Genomic DNA, 20,092 nt, shown 5'->3' with positions numbered 1-20,092 from the left:
TTATGCCTGAAATGTCGATTTTCCTGCTTCTCAGATGCTGCTTGACCTGATGTGCTTTTCCAGCGCCACACGTTTTGACCAGAAACTCACTGGACTTGCCAAATAAGCACAGTAGCTACAAGAGCAGGTCAGAGATTAGGAATTATGTGATGAATAGCCCATCTCCCCAGAGCCTATCCACAACCTGCAAGGCACAAGTCAGGAGTGTGATGAATATTCCCCATTTGCCTAGATGGGTGTAGCTCGAACAACAGCCAAGAAGCTTGACACCATTCAGGCCAAAGCATCACACTTGACTGGCACCAATCCCACAAGCACCCATTCTCTTCATCACCAATGTGCAGTAGCAGCAGGATGCACTGCAAAAATTCACCAAAGATTTCACACCTCATAACCTCTACTGAGAAGTAGATGCATAGGTCCACCCGCACCTTCAAGTTCCTCACCAAGGCTATTACCATCCTGACTTGCTATTCATGAGTTAAAATCCTGAAATTCCCTTTCTCAGGATGTAGTGGGTCACCGTGACAGCACGGTGGCTCAGTGGTTAGCGCTGCTGCCTCATAGGACCAGGGTTCAATTCCAGCCTCAGGGAGACTGTCTGTGTGGAGTTCGCACATTCTTCCCATGTCTCTGTGGGTTTCCTTTGGGTGTTCCGGTTTCCTCCCACAATCCAAAGACATGCAGGTTAGGTGAACTGGGCATGCTAAATTGTCCGTAAGTGTTAGATGCATTCGGCTGAGGGAAATATAGGGTAGGGGGGAAATGGGTCTGCTTGGGTTCGACCAAATGGCTTGTTTCCATAGTGTAGGGAATCTAATCTAATCTTTTAAAAACCTGACAGCATGTGGAGTGCAGGGGTTCAAGAGGCAGCTCATCACCATTTTCTCACAAGCAATTAGGAATGAGGAATAAAACACTGGTGAGCCAGTGACCCCCACGAGTGAACAATTTTTTGAAAAGAATCATTTTGTGATATTATGAAGGTGAGATAGGTACAAAATGAGCACCAAAAAACTCTCTCTTTCAGAATTCATTTAATTTTGCAACTTTTTCTCCAGTTACTACATTGAGATCGATATTCATTGAAAACCATTTAGTGCAGAAACCACTTCAAATAGGAATCAGTGAAACACAAGTGTTTAAAAAAAAAACAAGAGGGGTCAGGAGTTTGCCATTTAGCCCTTCCAGCCTGCTCCAGTATTCAACAACCGTTCAAACGAGTACCCTGTTCCTCCTTGGCCGACAAAAGAGGAAATAATCCCAGACTCCACTTCTTCAAAGGTAACTGCAGATCCGACAGTTCAGAAGACCACAACAGCGACAAACACTGTCCACAGGGGAGTTCTTCTGGTGCAGACTGACCAACAATCATGCTTTGACCAACAATCATGCTTTAACCAACGCCACCAAAGGAACTGATGCACCAGCCACCCATCTGATCGCCCGTTTGTGGTATGTTGCTGCCAACAAACCGATGTTGTCAAACAGTAACAGTTTTTCTTTATGCAACACGCCAAATGCGATCAAAGGCTGCAAGGCCTTGCAGAGACATTTCATGAAGCAGCACGTGACTGGAGTCTGAGCGGGCATTGCTAGGAGAGACACTTCACCGTAAAGACTGCTTTGTCCGGGACAGAGGTGAAGGGGCTCAGGAATCGAATATCAGAGTTTTACATTCAGGCACAGCCACCAATGACAGCGTGAAATAAGGAGACTCAAAAGGGCTGATATCTCAGAGGGTTATACAAGTGGAGATCACAGAGATAAGCAAGGCCTCAGTGGAATTTGAAAACAAGGGTGCACATTTTACAATTTCAGACTTCTTTGGCCTCACTGTGGCCAAATGGGTGGACAGGATTAGCACATGGACAACTAGAGTTTTGGATGATTGTATGTTTCTGGCTGTGTGAACCTGAAGCTAGTTAGGAATGCATTGGAATTGTCTAGTCTAAAGTTAACACAGGCACGTATGAGGCTCTAAGCAGCAGATGGGATGGTGCAGGAAATAGGGGACATTGCCAAGATTAAAATAGCTGCGGTCAGTGACTGTGAACATATGGTCAGAAATACATCTCGAGTCATACATGCCACAGAGATTGTGAGCTGTGTGGTTCAGCCTCAGTCAGATCCCAGAGGGAGGGGTAGACATGGAACTGAATATGCTGTGGCAAATAAACAACTGGTTTGATCATCCCAATTTGTCAATGGAGTAAATGTCTGCTCAAGACCTGCACTGGATTCGGCATTAGGAGGTTAGATAATTTACTAACAGTTAGAGGAATGGAGAGAAGGATGGTGGGGAGGTAGAACTAGGCATTGCCAGTGTACATGGGAAAAATAACAGTGCCTTTGGACAATGTCACCTCATGTAGCATGGAGATGAGAAAGAGCAGGAATGAAGGATAAATCCTACACTATTTAAGCCCACTCACCCAAAAGCCATCCAGTTATCCCTATTCTCGGCTTCTTGCTCTCAAACTAATTTGGTTTCCATATTAATGTTGATTCAAACTGCACCATCTCATTGGTTTGATTAGATTAGATTCCCTACAGTGTGGAAACGGGCCCTTCAGCCCAACCAGTCCACACCGACCCTCCAAAGAGTAACCCACGCAGACCCATTTCCCTCTGACTAATGCACCTGACACTATCGTCAATTTAGCACGGTCAATTCACCTGACCTGCACTTTGGATTGTGGGAGGAAACCCATGCAGATGCGGGGAGAATGCGCAAACTCCAAACAGCCAGTCGCCAGAGGCTGGATTCGAACCTGGTGCTGTGAGACAGCAGTGCTAACCACTGAGCCATCGCATTTGAATGTTAAGCTCAAGTCACTGTAGTTTTACTGGACCACAAGGCTGCTCTCTCATTAGCGCGAGACGACTGGCAGTGGTTTAACCTGAGGTTCACCATTTCACACGTGAGGGGAGAAATTGAGACAGAAAATCCTTCATAGGAACCACAGCTGGGGCAGGAATTGAACCCATTTGTTGGCATCGCTCCGAATTGCAGACCAGCCATCCAGCCAACTCAGCTAGCCAACACCCAACAAAGACAGATTCAACATTTCCTCGTTATCCATTATTTAATTCTTCGGGTTGACTTAGCAGTGGATCAACCATCGTTTTCCTCACTCTGAAGCGCTCTGCGAGTAGGCATCCGTAGAGTCATAGAGATGTACAGCATGGAAACAGACCCTTCGGTCCAACCCGTCCATGCCAACAAATATCCCAACCCAATTTAGTCCCACCTGCCAGCACCCAGCCCATATCTCTCCAAACCCTTCCTATTCATATACCCATCCAAATGCCTCTTAAACATTGCAATTGTACCAGCCTCCACCACTTCCTCTGGCGGCTCATTCCATACTCGTGCCATCCTCTGCGTGAAAAAGGTGCCCCTTAGGTCTCCTTTATATCTTTCCCCTCTCACCCTAAACTTATGCCCTCTAGTTCTGGACTCCATGACCCCAGGGAAAAGATTTTGTCTATTTATCCTATCCATGCCCCTCAATTTTGTCAACCTCTATCAGGTCGCCCCTCAGCCTCCGACGCTCCAGGGCAAACAGCCCCAGCCTGTTCAGCCTCTCCCTATAGCTCAGATCCTCCAACCCTGGCAACATCCTTGTTAATCTTTTCTGAACCCTTTCAAGTTTGACAACACCTTTCCAATAGGAAGGAGACCAGAATTGCACAGAATATTACAAAAGTGGCCTAAGCAAGTCCAGTCTCCCCAATGTAGAGGAGACCCCATTGGGAGCAATGGATACAGTAAATGACGTTTGGAAGTGCAGGTGAAACCTTGATGGATGTGGAAGGCACTTTTGGGGCCTTGGACAGCGGTGGGGGGGGGGGGTATGGGCACAGGTTTTGCAATTCCTGCAGTGGCAGGGGAAGTTTCCGGGAAGGTATGGTGGGCTGTTAGGTACTTGGTCAGGTCCACGCCCCCTTCAGACAACATCTCCGGGACACCCGCACCAAACAATCCCTCCGCCCCGTGGCCAAACATTTCAACTCCCCCTCCCACTCTGCCGAGGACATGCAGGTCCTGGACCTCCTCCACCACCGCTCCCTCACCACCCAACACCTTGAGGAATAACATCTCATCTTCCGCCTCGGGACCCTCCAACCCCAGAGCATCAATGTGGCACCAGTTTCCTCATTTCCCCTACCGCCCACCTTACCACAGTTCCAACCTTCCAACTCAGCACCGCCCTCATGACCTGTCCTACCTGTCAATCTTCCTTCCCATCGATCCGCTCCACCCTCCTCTCCAACCTATCATCTTTAACCCCACAACTCCATCCACCTATTGCACACTCAGCTACCTTCCCTCCAGCCCCATTCCCCCCCTCCCATTTATCTCTCCACCCCGGAGGCTCCCAGCCTCATTCCTAATGAAGGGCTTTTGCCCGAAAAGTCAATTTTGCTGCTCCTCGGATGACCTGCTGTGCTTTTCCAGCACCACTCTGACCTTAGGTAAAAACAAATGACTGCAGATGCTGGAAACCAGATTCTGGATTAGTGGTGCTGGAAGAGCACAGCAGTTCAGGCAGCATCAGAGCAGTAAAATCGACGTTGCGGGCAAAAGCCCTTGACCAGGAATGTATTCCTGACCAAGGGCTTTTGCCCGAAACGTCGATTTTACTGCTCCTCAGATGCTGCCTGAACTGCTGTGCTCTTCCAGCACCACTAATCCACTCTGACCTTAACCTATCTTAACTTGATTTCCATTTCTGTTGGCCACCCCCTTGTTAGAACAAGTTTGAATCTCTAGTGCGAGACCCAAGCCCCTCTCCCTCACGGGAAAAGGGGCGTGCAATTTTGTTTTGATCATTTCTACGATGTGGCTGTTTCATCGATTCAATTCCGTTTTGGACGCAATTAACAGCAAAATCCAATCTCTGCCATTATTTGTGAACTTGCTGGTGTCTCAGCAGGTGCGATGACCGAGTGTATCCCTTGCCACATTCAAAGCAGATGAATGGCCTCTCCCCAGTGTGAACGCGGTGGTGCGACTGAAGGGTGGCTAACTCAGTAAACCCTTTGCCACACTCCGGGCAGGTGAATGGCTTCTCACCAGTGTGAACCCGCTGGTGCGTCAACAGATTGGACGACCGTCTAAATCCCTTCCCACACACCGAGCAGGTGAACAGCTTCTCTCCCACGTGAGCGTGCTGGTGTCGGAGCAGGATCGATAACTCGGGGAAACCCTTCCCGCACTCCGGGCAGGTGAACCGCTTCTCCCTCGTGTGAAACTGCTGGTGCTTCAGCAGGTTGGACGGCCGAGTGAACGCTCTCCCGCACTCAGAGCACGCAAACGTTTCCCCGGTGTGCACACGCTGGTGCACGGTGAGGTGAGAGGACCGCCTGAAGCCAGAGCCGCAGCGAGAACACCGGAACGGTCTCTCTTCGGAGTGAACGCGTTGGTGGCGTATCAGGTCACCGGAGCATTTAAAGCACTTGCTGCAGTCCAGGCAATTGAAAGGTCTTTCGTCGGTGTGAACCCGCTGGTGCTTCAGCAGGTCAGAGGACCGAGCAAATCCCTTATCGCAGATGGAACACATGAACGGCCTCTCCCCTGTGTGAGTCCGTCGATGCGTTTCCAGCTGGGAGGGATACCTGAACCCCTCTTCGCAGTCCCCACATTTCCATCGTTTCTCCCCATCGCGACTGCATTTATGTTTCGAGAGGCCAGACGACCGGCTGAAGGCTCGTCCACATACGGAACACGTGTACGGTTTCTCTGCGCCTTGAGCAGTGCTGGTTACCTCTGTGTTCATGATCCCAAGACATTCGGCAAATCAGATCCCGACGGGACGTTTGGCTCGGGTCTCCGGACGGCAAATGCTCCTTTGCCAATAGAAAACAGGGAAAAGAAAACAGAATGAAAAAGAACCCCTCCCAAAAAAAAACACAGGAAGTCAGTTTAGCAAGACTGAGGGGGGGTTGGGAGAGGGAGAGAGGATAACAGAAGGTGGAGAAGAAGGATTTTATGCAGCTACTCAGACAGGCTCTCCTAAACCTTCTATCCACACAACACAGAAGGAACAGGGTAGCTGATCTTGGTAACTGCTGTCATTGCTGGATGTCAGGGATCCAGCAGAGACCTCACGCTTGTTGTTAATGTGCATAGATCTCAGACAGTGGAAAGGCCGCATTGAGTTTGCGACACAAAGATATTTCAGCCTGGTAAAGAGAGGCACTGAGTGGAAAAGCAGAGAGCAGGCTGTACGGTGACCCACTGGTTAGCACTGCTGCCTCACAGCGCCAGGGACCCGGGTTCGATTCCAGCCTCGGGGTGACTGTCTGTGTGGAGTTTGCACATTCTCCCAGTGTCTGCGTGGGTTTCCTCTGGGTGCTCCGGTTTCCTCCCACAGTCCAAAGATGTGCAGGTTAGGTGGCTTGGCCTTGCTAAATTGCCCATTGTGTGAGGTACATTAGTCAGAAGTAAACATAGAGAAATGAGTCTGGGTGGATTACTCTTCAGAGGGTCGGTGTGGACTTGTTGGGCCGAAGGGCCCGTTTCCACACTGAAGGGAATCTAATCCAAATGTTGACCATTCTGAACACTCTCCCACTGAGCCAGAGTAGGACACATGGAGAAAGCGAGCATTGCAGATGCTGGAGATCAGAGTGAAGAGCGTGGTGCTGGAAAAGCACAGCAGGTCAGGCAGCATCGGAGGAGGAGAATTGCTGTTTCGGACAAAAGTCGTTCCTGATGAAACTCCTGATTTTCCTGAGGAGCAGGAGAATCAATCTTTTGGGTAAAAACCCTTCATCAAGAATGGCTTTTGTCCCAAACGGCGATTCTGCCTGACCTGTTGAGCTTCACCAGCATCACACTCTCGACAGAGTCGGACACAACCAAGTGAGTACACACAGAGGAACCTCGATTATCTGAGCGACACAGCGGGGGCATTTTGTTCGGTTAATCGAATTCCGGATAACCGAATGCCAGATTACACAGTTTAGCCGTGCATTGGGACCTCGAGATCTTGCTGGATAATCTGACATTCGGATAAGCGAATGCCGGATAATTGAGGTTCCCCTGTAGCTTGGGGACTTGAGTGGCAAGGTGGGAAATCAGTAAAGAGGGGAAGAGATTTGTTTTTTTAGCTCTCAGCTTGTAAGGTTTCTTAACGGGATAAACTGAAGCCCAGGATCAGGGGGCCGGCACAAAAGTGTGACATCACAGCTGTCCCTCACGTTCATTGGTTGGGGACAGCTACTTATTTGACTCGGCATTACATGTCATTGCAGATTGATGGTAAACAGGGGAAAGATTTACAGATTAAGTACAAAACGTTTAAGAAACAAACTAAGTAATCAAGAAACGATGCAGAGCCAGGCGACGTGTTGTACCTGTCTGACGTGGGAGCTGGTGAACCCCATTGAGATTAGATTAGCTTTCCTACAGTGTGGAAACAGGCACTTCGGCCCAACAAGTCCACACCGACTCTCCGAAGAGTAACCCACCCAAAGTCATTTCCCTACATTTACTCCTGACTACTGCACCTAACACGATGGGTAACTTAGCACGGCCAATTCACCTGACATGCACATCTTTTGGACCGCGGGAGGAAACCGGAGTGTCCCCGGCAGAAACCCACGCAGACACGGGGAGAATGTGCAAACTCCACACAGACAGTGGCCCGAGGGTGGAGTCGAACCCTGATCCCTGGCACTGAGAGACAGCAGTGCTAACCACTGAGCCACTGTGGGGCCCATGAGAGATGTCTAGTGACCACACCAGGAGCAAGTGGTCGTTGTTTGAGGAACCCCAGCTCAGAGTTGATGAGTTGAAATCTGAGCTTCTAGCACCACGACACATCAGGGAAGGGGAGAGTTACTTGGATGCTGTATTTCAGGAAGCAATCATAGCCCTTTGATTAACTGCCCTAACTATTTTGCATCGGTATTTACTGTGGAGAAGGATATGGAAGATGTAGAACGTGGGGAAATAGACAGTGGCACCTTGAAAAATATCCAAATTACAGAGGTGGTGGTGCTGGATGTCTGAAAACACAAAGGTGGATAAATTCCCAGGACGTGATCAGGTGTACCCAAGAACTCAGTGGGAAGCTAGGGAAGTGATTGCTGGGCCTCTTGCTGAAATATTTGTATCATCGATGCAGTGAGATGCCGGAAGACTGGAGGTTGGCTAACGTGGTGCCACTATTTAAGAAAAGTGGTAAGGACAAGCTAGGGAACTATAGACTGGTGAGCCTGATCTCGGTGGTGGACAAGTTGCTAGAGGAAATCCTGTATTTGGAAAGGCAAGGACTGATTAGGGATAGTCAGCATGGCTTTTTGTGTGGGAAATCATGTCTCACAAACTTGATGGAGCTTTTTGAAGAAGTAACAAAGAAGATTGATAAGGGCAGAGTGGTGGACATGATCTATGGTCTTCAGAAGGGGTTCGACAAGGTTCCTCATTGTAGATTGGTTAGCAAGGTTAGAGGACAACTAGCCACTTGGATACAGAACTGGCTCGAAGGTAGACGACAGAAGGTGGTGGTGGAGGGTTGCTTTTCAGACTGAAGGTCCTTGAACAGTAGTGTGCCACAAGGATCGGTGCTGGGTCCACTTCTTTTCATCATTTATATAAATGATTTGGATCTGAACATAGGACATATAGTTAGTAAGTTTGCAGATGGCACCAAAATTGGAGGTGTAGTGGACAGTGAAGGATACATAGAGAAAAACGAGATCAATATCAGATGGGTCAACGGGCCAAATAGTGGCAAATGGAGTTTAATTCAGATAAATGTGAGGTGCTGCATTTTGGAAAGGCAAATCAGGGCAGGAATATGCTAAAGGTCATCGGGAGTGTTACTAAAGAAAGAGACCTTGGAGTGCAGGTTCATAGCTCCTTGAAAGTGGAGTCGTCGGTAGGTAGGATAGTGAAGGAGGAGTTTAGTATGCTTTCCTTTATTGGTCAGAGTATTGAGTACAGGAGTTGGGAGTTCATGTTGCGGCTGTACAGGACATTGGTTAGGATACTTTTGGAATATTGCATGCAAATCCGTTCACTCGGCTACAGGATGGATGTTGTGAAACTTGAAAGGGTTCAGAAAAGATCTACAAGGATGTTGCCAGGATTAAAGGGCTTGAGCTATAGCGAGAGGCTGAACAGGATGGGGCTGTTTTCCTTGGAGTGTTGGAGGCTGAGGGGTGACCTTATAGAGGTTTATAAAATCATGAGGGGCATGGATAGGGTAAATAGACAAACTTTTTTCCCTGGGGTGGGGGAGTCGAAAACGAGGGGGCATAGCTTTAGGGTGAGACGTTTAAATTTAAAAGGGACCTAAGTGGCAACTTTTTCACACAGAGGGTGGTGTGTGTATGGAATGAGCTGCCAGAGGAAGTGGTGGAGGCTGGTACAATTACAGCATCTAAAAGGCATCTGATGCGTATATGAATAGGAAGGGTTCAGAGGGATATGGGCCAAATGCTGGCAAACGGGACTAGATTGGGTTGGGATCTTCTGGTCGGCATGGATGACTTGGACCGAAGGGTCTGCTTCTGTGCTGTACAGCTCACTGACTCTAATTCGGTCAGTGGTCAGGAACAGGAGAGTGTGACTATGAGCGAGGCTGGTGGAAGGATCCAGGAGCGGGTGCTTGGAGGAGCCTGAGGCCTTGAGCTTGTCCAACAGATTGGAGATTCTCGGTTAGTGTATGGCCCAGAGCGGGGGCGGTCGAGAGGATGAGCAAAACGACCGCAGTGCCGTGGTACAACGAGCTACTCAAGATGGGGGAAGAAAACAGAGTCGTTGCTGTAATCGGGGATTGTACAGTCAGGGGAGTAGACCTGTTGCCTGGGGCCAGGATCCAGAGTCCCGAAGGCAGCATTGCTGGTGTGTTGCCCGGGTCTGGATGTTTCATGTGGGCTGCAGCGGAACTCAGCGTGGGAGGGGAAAGATCTAGTTGTCGTGGTCCACTAGGTACTGGTGAGATAGGTGGAAAGGACAAAGAGGTTCTGCTGAGGGAATATGAGCAGCTGGTAGCTAAAAGACAGAGTAGAACCAAAAAGGTAATAATCTGCTCTTTGCATTTGTGTGTGTAAAGGTTGCCCCAGCCTACTCAGCCACTCCCTTCAACCCTGGCAACATCCTTGTAAATCTTTTCCAAACCCGTTCATCTTTCACAACATCCATCCTATAGCAGGCAGACCACAATTGCACGCAATATTCCAACAGTGGCCTAACCAATGTCCTGCACAGCCGCAACATGACCTCCCAACTCCTGTACTCAATACTCTGACCAATAAAGGAAAGCATACCAAATGCCTTCTTCACTATCCTATCTACCTGCGACTCCACTTTCAAGGAGCAATGAACCTGCACTCCAAGGTCTCTTTGTTCAGCAACACTCCCCAGGACCTTACCGTTAAGTGTACAAGTCCAGCCCTGATTTCCCTTTCCAAAATGCAGCACCTCACATTTACCTAAATGCTGCGTCGTGAGCACAGGGTCAACAGGATGAAAGATGTTCATGACCACACTATACAAGGTACCTGGAGAAATTTAAGATTCCACTACTGCAAAACTTTTGAAATTAAATTCAATGAACCAGCTAACCCTCTGGACTAAAATTAGCAGGGAAACGGTCAAAGAAGTTGCCAAATTGTCAACAAAAGTATAACTGGTTTACTGATCCCAGACTGATCTATCGCACTCCAATCCATAACTGTATAGTTGATTCTTTTTCGTTGAAGTTATGTTGTTTACTTAGAGAATGCAAATCAGAGAATAGAATCCCTACAGTGTGGAAGCAGGTAATTTGGCCCATCGAGTTCACACAGAACTTCCGAAGAGCATCCCAACCAATAGCACGGCCAATCCTCCAAACCTGCACATCACTGGACTGGAATAAACTGCAGCACACCCAAATGAAACCCACGCAGACACAGGGAGACCGTGCAAACTCCGCACAGATAGTTGCCAGAGACTGGCATCGAACCAGAGTGCTGTGAGGCAGCAGTGCTAACCACTGAGCCACCATCCCGTCCCAGAAGCTAAACAGTACATGTCTCATTTACACAGTTTAAGATGATCAGTTTGCCACCTATTTGTAAAGGGACACTGCAGCATTGTTTGTGCTTCTCTGCAAGTCCACAAGGAGCTTGTACTGAAGTCCCAGTGATGCAGATTGGCTGTACCTCACTTGTCCTGAACGTGTTTTGCAAGGACTACTTTCATCCTTACAGAAGCAAGCCTGTCATTTAGATTAGATTAGATTCTCTACAGTGTGGAAACAGGCTCATTGGCCCAACAAGTCCACACCGACCCCTCTCGAAGAGAAACCCACCCAAACCCATTCCCCTACCCAATATTTACCCCTGACTAATGCACCTAACATGGTGGGCAATTTAGCATGGCCAATTCACCGGACCTGCACATCTTTGGATCGTGGGAGGAAACCGGAGCACCCGGAGGAAACCCACGCAGACACGGGGAGAATGTGCAAACTCACACAGTCAGACGTGAGGAGGGAATTGAACCCGCATCTCTGGCGCTGTGAGACAACTGTGCCACTGTGCTGCCCACTGCCACCATGCTGCCCACAAATTTGTCACAAGGAATTTGTTAGTGACTTTCTTTAATTTTCATTCCTTGAGTCAAAGGGTGTCTGCTATTATATCTTGCTCAGGAAGATTGACCATATGGGCTGTTGACCAGATGGCATGTAGACATCTTACTGACCTTCACCAAACAGCTGCACAGTACTGACTACCGAGAATGATGGGACTAGGCCTGACATCTACAATGTTATAGTAGCAGCATCCCACATGGATCCAGCAAGCTTACTTAAGAGCTTGCTTCTGATTTTGAGTTTTCTCCCTTCAGATGTTTCGAGATCTTATCTAGATTGACTCTCAAGTGAGCTGGGTTGGGATCACAGTTTAGTCTCTGATCATATGTGTAGATAGTGAGAAGATTTCTACCTCAGGTTGAGGTTCTGGATGCAAGTTTGCTCACTGAGCTGGAAGGCTTGTTTTCAGGCATTTTGTCACCATACTACGTAACATCATCAGTGAGCCACCCGTGAAGCGCTGGTGTTATGTCCTGCTTTTGATTTGAGTGTTTAGGTTTCTGGATGCAAGTTTGCTCACTGAGCTGGAAGGCTTGTTTTCAGGCATTTTGTCACCATACTAGGTAACATCATCAGTGAGCCACCGGTGAAGCGCTGGTGTTATGTCCTGCTTTTGATTTGAGTGTTTAGGTTTCCTTGGGTTGGTGATGCCATTGCCTCTGGTGATGCAATTTCCTGTTCTTTTTCCTCAGAGGGTGGTAAATGGGGTCCACATCAATGTGTTTGTTGATAGAGCTTATTTACCACACTGAGAAAAAGAGGAGGAAATGACATCACCACAGGAAATGATGTCAGTAACCAAAGGAAAACTAAACACACAAAGAGAGAGCGGGTCACTAACACCAGCGCATCACCAAAGGCTCACTGATGATATTACCTAGTTCTGAAAATGAACCTTCCAGCTCATTAAGCAAACTTACATTCACAAACGTAGATATGCAACTTTCTTTTGTCATCGGCATTTCTCAGATTTGTTCATGTGATGTGGCTACTGCTGGGCCAGCACTTAATTCCCAGTCCTCATGGCCCTTGAACCGAGTGCCTTGCCATGTTACTTCAGAGGACAGTCCAAAGTCAACCACATTGTGGATCTGGAATCACATGTGCAGAAGACAAGGACAGCAGATATCCTTCGTTTCAGGACATCAGCGAACCAAGAACTAAAGGCACTGCGGGTGCCGGGAATCAGAAACAAAACCAGAAATCACTGGAAGATCCCAGCAGGTCTGGCAAACCTGATCTCTCTCCACGGTTGTTAACATTTCAGGTCCAGTGACCTTTCTTCAGAACTGATGGGAGCTAGGAGAAAGTTGTTACTTTTGTGCAGAAGATTGAGGGGGGGGTGGTGTCTGTGTGTGTACCAGACAAAGGTGCAAAGCCTGACCTACTCTTGGGAAATAACGCCGCTCAGGTGACTGAGGTGTCGGTGGGGGAGCACTTTGGGGCCAGCGACCATAATTCTATTCGTTTTAAAATAGTGATGGAAAAGGATAGGCCAGATCTAAAGGCTGAAGTTCGAAATTGGAGGAAGGCTAATTTTGACAGTATGAGGCTAGAACTTTCAAAAGCTGATTGGGGACAGCATGTTCACAGGTAAAGGGACGGCTGGAAAATGCGAAGCCTTCAGAAATGACGTAACAGGAATATACTATCTCTGGACTCCTGTTAGAGTGAAAGGAAAGACTTGTAGGTATAGAGAATGCTGGATGACTAGAGAAATTGAGGATTTGGTTAAGAGAAAGAAAGAAGCATGTCAGGTAGAGACAGGACAGATCGAATGAATTGTTAGAAGAATATAAAGGCAGTGGGAGCATACTTGAGAGAAATCAGGAGGGCAAAAAGGGGACATGAGATAGCTTTGGCAAATAGGGTTAAGGGAATCCAAAGTGTTTTTACAAATACATTAAGGACAAAAGGATAACTAGGGAGAGGATTTGGCCCCTCAAAGATCAGCAAGGCGGCCTTTTTTGTGGAGCTGCAAGAGATGGGGGAGATACTAAACAAATATTTTGCATCAGTGTTTACAGTGCAGAATGACATAGAAGATACAGAATGTGGGGAAATAGATGGTGATGGAACTTGAAGTTCTAAATTGGGGGCAGGCTGATTTTGGCTGTGTCTGCGTGGGTTTCCTCGGGGTGCTCCGGTTTCCTCCCACAGTCCAAAGATGTGCAGTTTAGGTGAATTGGCCATGTTAAATTAATCAGCGGTAAATGTAGGGCAAAGGGTTTGGGTGGGTTGCTCTTCAGAGGGTCGGTGTGGACTTGTTGGGCTGAAGGGCCTGTTTCCACACTGTAAGTAATCTAATCTAATCTAAAAGTGGGAAGCCTTCAAAAATGAGATAATGAGAGTCCACAGACAGTATATTTCTGTTAGGGTGAAAAGCAAGGCTGGTTGGCTGGTCAGTGCACTGAGTGTAGGGGTTGGGAGTCATGTTGCGGCTGTACAGGACATTGGTTAGGCGACTATTGGAATATAGTGTGCGCAATTCTGGTCTCCTTCCTATCGGAAAGAGGTTGTGAAACTTGAAAGGGTTCAGAAAAGATTCACAAGGATGTTGCCAGGGTTGGAGGATTTGGGCTATAGGGAGAGGCTGAACAGGCTGGGGCTGATTTCCCTGGAGCATTGGAGGCTGAGGGGTGACATTTCTGAGGTTTATAAAACCATGAGGGCCAAGGATAGGATAAATAGATAAGGTCTTTTGGTAGGGAATGCTGGATAACTCGAGAAATTGACTGTTTTGGTTAAGAAAAAGGAGGAAGATCTGATAGGTCTAGACAGGAAAGATTTAGTGAATCCTTAGAAGAGTATAAAGGCAGTAGGATTATGCTTAAGAGGGAAATCAGGAGGGCAAAAAGGGAACATGAAATAGCTTTGGCAAATAGGGTTAAGGAAGATCCAAAGGATTTTATAAACACTGTACATTACAGATAAAAAAGGAACTAGGGAGAGAATGGGGCCCCTCGGAGATCAGCAAGGCAGCTTATGTGTGCATTTTACATCAGTGTTTACTGTGGAGGGGGACATGGAAGGTATAGAATGTAGGGAAATAGATGGTGACATCTTGAAAAATGTCCATATTACAGAGGAGGAAGTGCTGGATGTCTTGAGATGCATAAAAGTGGATAAATCCTCAGGACTCTGTGGGAAGCTAGAGAAGTGACTGCTGCGCATATTGCTGAGATATTTGTATCATCGATAGTCACATATGAGGTGCCGGAAGACTGGAGGTTGGCAAACATAGTGCCACTGTTTAAGAAGGGCGGTAATCACAAGCCAGGGAACTATAGACTGGTGAGCCTGACCTCGGTGGTGGGCAAGTCGTTGGAGGGAATCCTGAGGGACAGGATGTACCTGTATTTGGAAAGGCAAGCACTGATTAGGGATAGTCAACATGGCTTTGTGCATGGGAAATCATGTCTCACAAACTTGATTCGAGTTTTTTGAGGAAGTAACAAAGAGGATTGATGAGGGCAGAGCGGTGAATGTGATCTACAGAGGACCCTCGATTATCCGAAGGAGATCTCGAGGTCATGATGGAAACATTACATCAAAGATGTGTTTCCAACAGTGATAGCGACTTTTGTTTACAGTGATTAAACAGGCACCGTCTCCAAATGACTGACCTCCCGCCCTCTCTCTCTCTCCCCCCACACTTTCCCTGGAGTTCTACACAGGGGTGAACCCTAAATCCAATCCCCCACATAATCTCTCCAACATTGTCCGTACAGGGCAAAGGTGGAACCTGTCAAAACGTTGTCTGTGTGGCTGTGGCTACGTGTGTGTGCACTTTATTTGGAGACTTACCCCACAAAGGCAGCAGCAATCTTGTGGCTGGTGTCCAGACCAGCTGTCCCGGAGGAGGGGGGACGGGGTGGCCGGCTTTGGGGGCAGGGGAGATGTTGGAGGGGGGAACGGAGTGGCACGGGGTCAGGAGGCGGGTGGGAGGAGAAACGGTGTGGCCCGGGGTCAGGAGGCGGGGGAGGTGTTGCACAGCGTTGGGGAGGCAGGGGACGGTGTCGCACGGGGTTGGGGGACAGGGGGTCGCATGCTGTGTGCTGCTGTAGTCTCCTGAACGGGGAGCAGACTTTTAAAAACTCCGAGTCCCAGAGGAAAGGCATTTAAATCGATTAACCGAATAAACAATTATCCGAACAAAATCATGCCCACCCATCATGTTCGGATCAGAGGTTCCCCTGTGTATGGACTTCAGGAAGGCGTTTGACAAGGTTCCCCATGGGAGACTGATTAGCAAGGTTATATCTCATGGAATACAGGGAGAACTAGCCATTTGGATACAGAACTGGCTCAAAAGGTAGAAGACAGAGGGTGGTGGTGGAGGGTTGTTTTTCAGACTGGAGGCCTGTGACCAGTGGAGTGTCACAGGATCGGTGCTGGGTCCTCTACATTTCATCATTTATATAAATGATTTCAATGTAAACATAGTTTGTAATTAGTAAGTTTGCAGATGACACCAAAATTGGATGTGTCGTGGACAGTGAAGAAGGTTACCTCAGATTACAACGGGATGTTGACCAGATGGGGTTTAATTCAGATAAATGTGAGGTGGGTATGGGTGGGTTATTCTTCGCAGGGGTCAGTGTGGACTTGTTGGGCCACAGGGCCTGTTTTCACATTGTAGGGATTCTATTATCCTCAGTCTTTGTCCTGGTCGGGAGGTACGCTCCAATAGATTGGTGCTGCGAGCAGGGTGATCTGCCTGAAGCCAGCACACCTTGGGCCACGATTTGGGGGAGTATGTTTATTTACCACCCTTTTAGTTCATGTGACATTTGGTGGCGGGGGTTTCTATAAGCCACAGCACAAAACAAACTTAAATTGGAGCAAGAAAGGGGGGGTCCGGTCACAGGAATAGTGAAAGGGGTTGTGAATAGGAGGAATGAAAATAACAAAAGAGGTTGTGGGTCCTGGTGCTAAGAGGCGCGAAAAGGAGGAGAAAAGTGGGTGGGAGCAAGAAGTCTCTTGGCGTGAGAGAAGTGGGACGTTAAAAGAACGAGAGTATGGGAAAATGGCAGGGAAGGACTGTGGGCAAGCGGCGTGGTGTTCAGACTAGTCCATTCTGCTGACTAAGCGTTTTAAAAAAACACAGAAACAAGCTGCAGCATTCAGAAGTGTGAGAGCGAGAGAGAGAAAGAGCAACCCCGATTCTCTGCTAGTTCACTGAACTTTGTAGAAGGGTTAACTCTTTGTGGTCTGGTTTGAATGCACCTTGGTTTGTTGGTTCCTAAATGTTATCCTGTGCAATTTGTGTGTTTTTTATTCCCTGGAGCTAGAGATATGGCGAATGCTTTGAAGTTCATATGTTCCCAATATGCAAATGGGTGATTTAAAAGTATATTCTACCTGTTTAAGTCTGGGACATGTATGGTTAACGTAATGTCTGGTCAAGAAACTATCAGTGATTGTGCAAAGCAGAAGTCAGCAACGAAATGTTGATTTTAAAAGTCTATTCGGGAAAGCTTGGTAAAAAAATCTTTTAGAATTGGCTCTGTGTTGTGTTTGCACTTGGGTAAAGTTTAGTTTCAGAAATTACCGTGTTTGGAATTTCGTTTTCTGGCCAGAATGAACTTTAACACATGAGATTTGCTCATTGGAAAGGTACTTTGATGTGAAAGAATGCCAATAATAGGAAATTTGGTATCTTGGAAACTTAATTCTCTGAACACAATTCCGATGGTATGGTCTAAAATCTGAGGAACCTCATGGAGGAATTGGAAAAGGCAAATTTAACACAGGTGGTGTTCTTTTTTCTGTTAAAGTGTAACATTTATGTTCTTGCAGGAGGAGGAGTGATGGATGATGTAATTAAGAGTTTACACCCACCTCCTTTGGAATCTTTAGTAAATCAATATTAACTAACCCATTCTGCGTAGCGTGGAATGGATGGATATTTTCTTTAGAAATTTTGGGTCTACATTTGATGCTATTTCAATGCTACTGGGAAAAGTAATTGTGGAGAGAGAACTGGAGGATGAAAAAACACATACACAAATTAAGGAAGTATTCAATTGGGCGATGATGCAGGAAATAGAAATCTTAAGAAACCAGCAGTAGTTGGTAAAGGGAGCCGGTGGGTCACAGGAAAAAAAAGGGGAGTGTGTTTTGTGTGCATTAGCGATGGGCATTTCACCAAGAACTGTCCCAATAAGAACTCAGAAAACATTTGGTTCCTACATCAAGGTATGCAAGGACAAGGATTTCAACAGGCGCACAGTAAGCTCCAGCCAGTTGCCATAGCAACGGACAGTAATACGGGGCAACCATAGCATTCCACCAGAAATGAAAAGTTACTGTTAAAGGCGCAAGACAAAGCTTCGGACTATTTAATTATTGCAGTAGCTGTGTAAAGAATTATAGCGAGCTAGCTGGACTCCTGCATGACCTTACCAAAGGGTGACAGGCTAGCTCAGAGAAGATCGACTGGGGAGCTGAGCAGGAGGTGTCAACATCAAACAGACACTGGCCTCCGCATCAGCACTGAAAAGGCCCTTTCACCTCTTTCACAGTGAAAGCAACGGCAATCAATCTAGAGGTAATGTCATAGAGACAAAGTGGGACACTACTCAGGTAAAATGGATCCAGTCACCCAGAGGACAACATTCGAGCCATCCAAATACACTCCCCCAAAACAGTGCAGTTCAGTTACTGGAAGCTGGCAAACCGCCAGCTATTACCGTTCAGGAAGCTGCGCTGTTACCCGAAAACAAGCACACGGAAGTGGTCAAAGACAACAGAGAGCAAGCTACTTCTCAGCCCATTGGCCCATCTGATCAAGATTCTGTTGTAATCTGAGGTAATATTTTAGCTATTTAATAACTATGGCTCACATTTGCAGCCATATCTCATAATCTAACCCCGGGAGTCAAGGCATCACTCTGGTAAACCTGCTCTGTGCTTCCTCTCAAGCCAATACAGACTATTCTTCCTCAGGAGTACCACCAGAACTCCTGGTGTGGTCCAACTAGGATATGGAAGATCTTGGCACTTGTTCACTTACACCCATACCTGAATTTTTAAGGCCTTTTCTCTTCCTGATAGAAGACGAGCCACACTGTCAGATCTTGATGTAGTTTTTGATTCGACTTTCCTATGTGCAAATCCTCCTCATTCCAATATCCTGTAAAAAGGTGTTTACAAAAAAAAAATCCCATCATTGCCAGTCCAGGGTAGAAATTGTACAAAAAAAACATACATTTCTCTTGGCTTGAGTTTGCTGTGTGTAAACATTCCTCTTCCACCTACCAGTCAAAATACACCCTGCTGCAACTTGCCCCCTTTAAAGATGGCGCCACCCATCATAATCAGTACAACATTGCCCCCGACAAATATGGCGACGGCAACCCCGGGACCTGTCGCCTCTTCGGGGCCCGCAGCTGTTTTCCCTTCACCTGCAAACCAGGGACCGGGAGCTTCCAGTCCGGGTCGGGGGCCTACACCGAGTGTTGGCGAAGCCTCTCGGTCTGCACTCTCGCCGTTTCTTTCCTTCCCGACCCTTCAACATTAACACTCCTCCAGCGCTCAACCCGGACCTCAGGCGCAGCGGCAGGGCGCTTGCGCGGACGCACGGTGATGGCGGGGAGATCACGTGACGACACTTTAGTTCACGTGTTATGAACCAAGCCCCGCCTCCCATTCACTGCGATTGGCGGGAGGACGTTCCCCGCCCCTTCACCCTCTATAGGCTACAATGTGCCGTCAATCAGCCAAGGCTCTCCTCTGTGAGTTGGCTCAATGCTGCTGGAAAGTCAGGGATGGACGTGGTCAAGTTTTGCAGTGTCATGGAAAGCAATATTAAACAAATTTAGCTTAAGTCTTTCATCTTTTAGAATGCTTTGGAGGTGCTGGTGTCGAACTGGGGTGGACAAAGTTAAAAATCACACACTGTAGGGAATCTAATCTGAAAAAAAGGTTCATTTGGAGCAGTAGCTTTCGGAGCACTGTCCCTTCATGAGATGGTTGTGGAGCAGGACCATAAGGCACAGAATTTATAGCAAAAGGTTACAGCTGAAATATATTAAACAAAATTAGATGAAGTCTTTCATCTTTTGGAATACGTGTGCCAGCTTCGGTTCATGATTATCTAAGTCACAGAACTCCTTTTAAGTCACTCTCAAATACCTTCTGGATTTCTAACAAAAGGTGTCATCTCAGCTCAAACAATGCATTAAAGGTGTGAGGTTAAAGTCTGCAACCCAATTTTGAGTCATACTGGTTCTATTTCTAAAGTGGATTTACAGAATCTTGCGTGGAATGACGGTGGGTTATGCATTTTTGGGCAAAAATATTCCACAAATACAGATCCAGCCAATGCTGGACCGACAGGGATGGATGTGGCCAAATTTTGACACAATATCATAGGACCTCGACAGTGTGGAAAGAGTCCATTTGGCCCACAAGTCCACACCGATGATCATCCCACCCAACTAGAGAGATAAGGCTTTTCTCATTGGTGCAAAGGAGGGTGACAG

The 20,092-nt window shown here is 47.3% G+C and overlaps 1 protein-coding gene across 1 annotated transcript in view; it reads right to left on the bottom strand.

Annotated features, from left to right (window-relative positions):
• LOC122543462 (gastrula zinc finger protein XlCGF26.1-like) overlaps window positions 1–19,244 on the bottom strand; it is a 23,557-nt gene extending 4,313 nt beyond the window's left edge. The window contains exons 1-3 of the mRNA XM_043682172.1: window positions 18,867–19,244; window positions 18,630–18,741; window positions 4,930–5,856 (exon numbers count right to left, since the gene is read on the bottom strand). Coding sequence (XP_043538107.1) covers window positions 4,930–5,786 — 857 coding nt within the window. The 5' untranslated portion in view covers window positions 5,787–5,856; window positions 18,630–18,741; window positions 18,867–19,244. The remainder of the gene's footprint in view (window positions 1–4,929; window positions 5,857–18,629; window positions 18,742–18,866) is intronic.
• Window positions 19,245–20,092: the final 848 nt, after the last annotated feature.

The sequence above is a fragment of the Chiloscyllium plagiosum genome, chromosome 44, assembly GCF_004010195.1.
Source record: "Chiloscyllium plagiosum isolate BGI_BamShark_2017 chromosome 44, ASM401019v2, whole genome shotgun sequence".
Classification (NCBI taxonomy): Eukaryota; Metazoa; Chordata; class Chondrichthyes; order Orectolobiformes; family Hemiscylliidae; genus Chiloscyllium; species Chiloscyllium plagiosum.
The sequence above is the reverse complement of the archived record's forward strand: the minus strand, read 5'-3'. Positions and strand labels throughout refer to the sequence as shown.